This window comes from Microplitis demolitor, chromosome 2 (genome assembly GCF_026212275.2).
Source record: "Microplitis demolitor isolate Queensland-Clemson2020A chromosome 2, iyMicDemo2.1a, whole genome shotgun sequence".
Lineage (NCBI taxonomy): Eukaryota > Metazoa > Arthropoda > Insecta > Hymenoptera > Braconidae > Microplitis > Microplitis demolitor.
In genome coordinates, this window is record NC_068546.1 from 58,558 (window position 1) to 66,018 (window position 7,461).

General features: G+C 22.9%; 1 protein-coding gene across 1 annotated transcript; it reads right to left on the reverse strand.

The window, feature by feature from the left end:
• Window positions 1-2,537: 2,537 nt before the first annotated feature.
• Window positions 2,538-6,949, reverse strand: LOC103578521 (ATP-binding cassette subfamily G member 4). The gene is made up of 2 exons (XM_014439781.2): window positions 6,814-6,949; window positions 2,538-5,153 (listed from the first exon to the last, which is right to left on the reverse strand). Exon 2 carries the CDS (start codon window positions 4,498-4,500, stop codon window positions 2,677-2,679), a length of 1,824 nt encoding a protein of 607 aa, XP_014295267.1. The 5' UTR covers window positions 4,501-5,153; window positions 6,814-6,949; the 3' UTR covers window positions 2,538-2,676.
• Window positions 6,950-7,461: the final 512 nt, after the last annotated feature.

Consider the following 7,461-nt stretch of genomic DNA (forward strand, 5'->3'; position numbering starts at 1 on the left):
ACCGTTCCTTTGATTACCGACGAAAAGAAAAAAAAATAAAGAAATGATTGTATTACTTATAAACAATATTTGTTCTGTAGCGAAACAATCGGATATCAAACCAAGATAATGCAACAAAATAAAATTAAAAAACTTGTGAGATTGTAAAAGAAATAACAATTGTATATAATATATATACATATATTATATATATATATATATATATATATATATATATATAAAACAAAAAATTGATTAAAAATAAAATTGTAATTGTTTATTGTTCTGACATGACGACAAGGCTCCTTCGGACGTAATAATTACAGATAAATTATTTTTAAATTAAACATAAACAATAAATTAATATTAGTAATAATAATAATAATAATAATAATAATAATAGTAATAATAAAAATAATAATAATAATATTAATAATAATATTAAAATCTGCTTTTTATCGCGATTGTATTTGTACATAATAGTCTCAGTCGTGAACAAAGTGGAACAAGACTTGAAAATTATTTTTTATTAAATTCGTAAATAATTTTAATAAAAGTAAGATGAATAATTTTATTATCTTTTTTTTTGTTAAATAAGTTATCGTGATTACCGTGCTTAGTACTTATGTAATTTATAATTATTATCAACTTGGGAGCCTTGTTTAAAACTTAAAAAGAAGGTTAGGTTATTAAAATTAGCCTTCAAAAATTGCCGTGATCTCTGACTAATAAAATAAATAAAAAACTTAAATTTTTAATAAACAATGGGCGTTAGCGAAAACTGCTAAGCAATTTAATGTGAGATAATTATTATTAATAATCAATAACAAAAGTTATACATAAAAGAAATATTAATAATAAATAAATTACTTTACGGTAATATTTACATAAAAAAAAAAAAATCCAATAAAATATTGATATCATCGAATCACATTAAACAAAACATATCTCGCGTAATTGTAAATAAATATATTTAAAGAAAAAAAAACGCAGTATCGCATGCCTAAATAATTATAATTATGATTATCAATATATTATAACGTTTTTTTATTATATCCGTTACTATTGTCAGTTATCAATTATTATTATTATTATTATTATTATTACATTTTAATATTATTATTAATTATTGTCATAAATATTAATTATCATTTTTATTAAGTAAATAAATTTATTCGTGATCAAGTCAAAATTATTAAAATGAAAAATAATGTTTTGAAAAAAAATATAGCTCAATAATATTTAAAATGTATCCCAGTTGCCATGTAATTTAATTCATTTAGATTTTTAAATAAATTTTATTGAAAACAATCTAACAATACAATATACTTTTTTATTTCAATATTTCATTTTGTTTTTAACGGCAGCTATATTTTTATTCAAAATAATTATCATATTTTTATTTTATACTTTTTTTTTTAAGTCTGATACATTTATAGACGGACTATATTTTACATTACCATTAATATTACCATCACAACTGGTTTTATTTTTTTATTCACCTTGAAAATGAACTTTTTTTTACAAAAAGATCATATATATAAATTATTATTTGGAACATCAGACTCGGAAATAATTTTTTTTTATTTTTTACTTTTGTATTAAATCTGAGGACTTTTTATTTATTTTTTAATCACTAATATTAATATTCATGATTAACAAACGATATTTTGAATTTTTTAATGCTTATTCATTATTATGATTGTCAAGAATTTAATTTTTTCTGAAAGCGCTTGATGACAGGTAAATAATTGATGATTAATTGACTTATTTAAAGTCATTTTATTATTTATTCATTTTTTTTTTTTTTTTGCTAATCAAAAATTCCTATAAAAAAAAAAAATGTGTTTTTTTATTTTGAGGTTATTGAACTTATTTGTTGTGGTTATAATTTAAAAATTAATTATGTCTTTCAACAGTTTGACGATATTTTAATTTATCACTTACAATTATACATAAAGTTAATGATCTAAATAATTATCAAGGTCATATATATGATTTTAATTATATAAAAAAAAAAAGGTAATAGATTGATAATTGTCAGTCAATTAAACTCCATACTACATATGATAAAATATGCTATGAATTTATATTTAAAAAAAAGTGACAATGGTTAATAATAAAAAAAATTAAATTTATTATAGATATAAATTACATATTTAAAAAATAATAATTAACACATAATATTGATGGACATGAGTTGATAAAAAAAAAATTTCAAAAATTGTTGATGTAAGACAAGTTACAATATCGGTGGTTATAATCTCGTATCATTTTATTAATTATTTACATATAAATTCAGTTAGACCTTTTGATCTATTACATATATATATATATATATACTTATTAACTGTACATGGTTTATGAAACAATAGAAATATTTATCGTAAACGTCTAATGCATACTAATTTTAATTACGTAATATACGTAATGAGCAACTTAAAACTTCGGTTTTTTTTATATAAACGAAATAAATGCTTTTATATATATGTATACACATTTTTTTTTGTTTTTTTTTTGTTTTTTTTTTTTTTTTTTTTTTTTTTTTGTTCTTATAGATTAGATTACAATTTATAATTTTTTTAGCATTGAGTCTTAATGTATAACTGTTGCGAAATCACTGTCGGACGTAAAATGAAATATTAATTTATTATTAGATTATTACTTAACAATTAATGGAGGTATTTAAATTAGTTATTATAAATTACTTGACAATTTTCTTTTAAGTGTACAGTAACCAATTACTCTAAGAATAACAAAGTAACCAAGTAATATAATAATATCAATCCAGAATTTAGCGTCAGCCATTGACAGTTCATTGAGAATACTCGAGGGTGATCGGTAATGACAGTAGTCAACTTCAGATGGGCATGGTAATTTTTCACGGTTATAACCATAAATTGCTTGGACAAGTGCCTCCAGTGCGTATCTCAAATAACTCATATAACTAATGTAGTACATTATTTTTGGCATATGCCGTAAAAATACCAAAAAACCAGCAAATATTAAAAATACAGCTGTTGAAATAGCACCAATAAATGTACCATTTACTGGACTTACCATTGTACCAATAAGTAAACCAAAACTTTCAGCAATAACAGTAGTTAATATTGTCACAATAAGAAACATTAAAAATCTATAAAGATCCAATGGTTGGCTACTCATAAAATAAGAAACTGATGAGTAAACGACGGCAAATATCATTTGTACAGGAATATTTGCTGTTAAAAATGCTGCATAGTATGTTCTTAGTAAATACCAATTATTAAATTTTTCTTTTTTTAATATCGGTAATTCCGTTGGAAATCTTAATACCGCAGGCATCATACTTGTGTAACATAAATATATTACGGTAATAAGTAAAAAACTTACATTATTTATAGTCTTAGAGCCATCAGATCCAGCGTCAACAAAAACGAGACCAAGTATAACGGCAACAAGAAAGTGAAGGACAACTTTCAAATGCGTCACCGTCCAATCACGATACAATTCAACTATGCACCGATTCAATAGTATCCAGAAACGTGTTATTTCTGACGGTTGATTTATAATAACAGTTGCTTTTTTACAATTATCATTAATTGATGATTTACTTGGTATTCCATTAACATAAATTTGAGTTTTAACGAATAATGATGTTCTCCAACAACGTGATCCTGAAGCAGCAATTGCAGCTAATTGTTTATTAAAATTACCATATTCTTTACTGACCACTTCAATCATATAATCTGCTGGATTATGATACTTTGGACAATTTAATCCTAAATTACTAAAATAATTAATAGTATTTGAAGGTGCTCCTTGATACATACAATATCCATCAGCAAGTAAGTAAATGTGATCAAACATTTCATAAATAGCAGCACTGGGTTGATGAATTGTACAAACAATTGTTCTTCCATCATTTGCCAAATTTCTTAACATTGCAATGCACTGCAACGTTGAGGAAGAATCTAATCCAGTTGTCGGCTCGTCTAAAAACATTATTGGCGGATTGTCTATTAATTCTAATGCTATGCTTAGACGTTTTCTTTGACCTCCACTCAATCTGTCACAACGAGTTTCTTTAGTTTTAGTCAAATCAAGGGTTACTAAAATATCATCAATTAACATTTGTTTTGCTTTATCATTCAAGCTGCATCCTATTTTTAAATTAGCTGCCATAGTCATTGACTCAATAGTTGTAAAAAGTGAGTGTAATTGATCATCTTGTTGAATGTAACATGCAGCTTTTCTATATGTATTCCATCCCTGTTTATTGTGCTCACTGGTATATTCAATGGTACCTTTAATATTGTAATCATGGAATCCAGTAAGAACATTAAGTAACGTTGATTTTCCGGCTCCTGATGGTCCCATTATTGCTGTCAACTCTCCTGATTTAAAACAACCACTAACTCCTTTTAAAATTGATTTTTTTTCTTTACGAAAACCATTTCTCACTTTATAAGACACATTTTCAAATTCAATGTCTATTGTTTGAGCTTTTGGCAAATTAATTAATACCGCTCTTTGATACATTTTAAATAATTACTTTATTATTATGTTAGAAAGTTTTATTTATTAAATAAATAATAAATAGTATAAACTTGCTCTGATATTTAATCTCCAGTAATTTCTTTACAAATTTATTACAAAAAGATTTTACATGCTAAAATTTGTTTTAAATTCTGTCACAACCAAAAGATTAATACTTTCTGGTGATAATGTCCTTCTAGCAGAGTATGCACTATCCAAATGACATCGCAGATCGCACTCACTATTAAACAGCAGAACAACCGGTCTCGGTCACCTTCGCGTGAGCATCTGACGGCCAAGTACCGATCGCATTCTCAGATCTACCACCACCTTTATTAATTTTTTTTTTCTTTTCTTTTTTTATGTTTCTACTTTTCTGGTTTTTGTTTTCGTCTTCGTTTTAATTTAATTTATTTATTTTCCTTTTGTTTGTTCTCGTTCGTCTTCTTAAACACAAAATTTTCCAGAGCCCATTGATTGTTATATTCCAGTTATTTAGATTTTATATTTAATCTATAGTTTCAATGGTTTCATTATCTTATGTAACATTATTTAAATTATGCATCGATGCTAATTCATTTTATGACAGCATAATTTCCTGTTTTATGGTTCCTTAATCATCATCCGTTTATTTTATATCAATATCCTATACGTCCCTGAAAATTTTTTAAGTATTATCATAAATTTAATTTTGTTTTACTTTTTTTTTCATAATTAAAAGTATTCTTTTCCTCAATTTTGTCAAAATTTTTTTTATCGGCAAGAATTTATATATATATAATATATATTTATTTTTTTATCAACAGAATTAAATAAAATAATTTATAAATTAATATCTGATTTATAAGACAGATATTTTTTTTGTTACAATTACAAGTATTCAATATGATATTTTTAAAAAGGTTAGTCAGTTTAATAATTTAAACAAAAATTTATTAAAATGTCATGTTTAATTTTTTATTCTTTTTAATTTAAAATTTAAAATTTATGCGGGAAACAATTATTGCAAAAAAAATTAATTTATCATTGACGTGATAAATCGGCACGTGGCTGACACATTTGTCAAAAAACTTTAAAAAAAAAAAAATGAGTAATAAGACAATTATATTTTTTATAATAATTATCCCATTATCTAATTATATATTTATTACAGATTATTTTTTTTTATGCGTCATTAAATCGGCTATTAATTATAATACTATTGTTTTAATTTAGCCTAATAACGAGGATTTTTTTTTTCGTCAACAAAACAAACAATTTAAATAAACTGTCATAAACATTTAATTATGAAATTAATTATGCAAGTAAGAAGAATAATTACCATACATTTAAATATTTATTGACATTTTTACGATTATCTAAATAAGGAAGTTATAATTATATATAAAATGACAAATACTTATTTAATATTTGAAATTTTTCCGTTCTAGAAATTTTTAATTGTTTCGAGATTATAAAAATTTTTAGCCGTTTGTTTTTTTTTTTTTTCTCATTTTAATCAACATATTTTAACATACTAATTAAACAATTTAACTGTAAAATAAGTAATAAATTTTTATTTAAATACTTATTCTATCTGCGAATACAAGTTTCATTTTTTACATTTATTATAATAAAGTTATTTTTAAATCTTACTTAATTTTTACCGTAATCCTATTAAATAAATTTGACAATTTTTTTACCAGTTATTTTTATCAAATTACAAAGAATAAAATATCTTAGCGATATTTTTATGCCATTAAGTTCATGAACAATTCATAATTCTTATATAACAAGTTACGACTACTGGAAAATTACTTTTTTTTTTTTTAATTTCACGATAGTTTTAAAATTAATTCATTGGTTTTTTATCAAACTAATTCTCTCTTTTTTTTTTTTTTTTTTTTTTGTTTTTGTCTGACGGAAATTTTTGAAGGTGATCTTTAGAATTTTTTTTTAGGGACGAAAAAATTATAAGCATCATAATTCTAATTCAGAAAATAAAAAAAAAAAAAAAATCCCTTCTCTTTTAAAAAAAGTAATAAAATGAATTTTTAAAATAATTAAACTAATAGGGAAATAAATAATTTCCCAGTTAATATATATATTTTTATATGAAATTATTATATATTATATTTCTGGATACCGACCAAAGTCAATCGTAATTTTAAAAAAATATCTTTAACCCAGTTCTATAACTCCCGCTTAAACTCTCTCCGTATCACTTAATAATTCACTCATGCCTTTGTTTAATGATAAGAAATATATGTTATTAAAAAATAACTAAAAACAAATATATATTTAATTTTTAATTTAAATTATAACTCTTTAAATTACCTTTTTTGTTTCCCATTCAATTATTTACAAATATCCAAATATTGACTAAAATATTCTTTGTTAATTTAAAAAAAAATTTTATTCAATTACATTTTAAAATTAATTTATCACAAATTACATTAAATTTTATTCGAGAAAAAAAAAAAAGAAAAAAAAAAAAACACAAACAAAAATATATAAATGTATACTTGAAATGTCGAAGAACGACTGACTGTAATTTTCTCAATTGCACGGTATTTCCATAAATGCAATCTACTTATTATCGAATGCTTTTATATATTTAAATATATAGTAGTAACAATGCAATATTAAGTATATAAACCAGTGCAGCGGTCTTAGTTTCCCTCTCTCATAAGATTACATTACCCGAGTACTCATTACACGTGTTATCCTGAAAACTATTTGTCATATATATTATTTACAATATTTAATAAAAAATATATATAATTTAGTATAACTTGTGATTATTTTTTTCATTTTTTAAAAATTATAAATTAAATACTAAATATTTTAAATTAATCTCGATATATTTTTATAAAATTATTGGTTGAGATGAAGAGGACCTTGAAGAAGAGGGTCGTCGCTCTTAATGGGACAATAAAACTGTAAAAAAGTTAAAAATAAAAAATAATGAGGGTCGGTGATCTT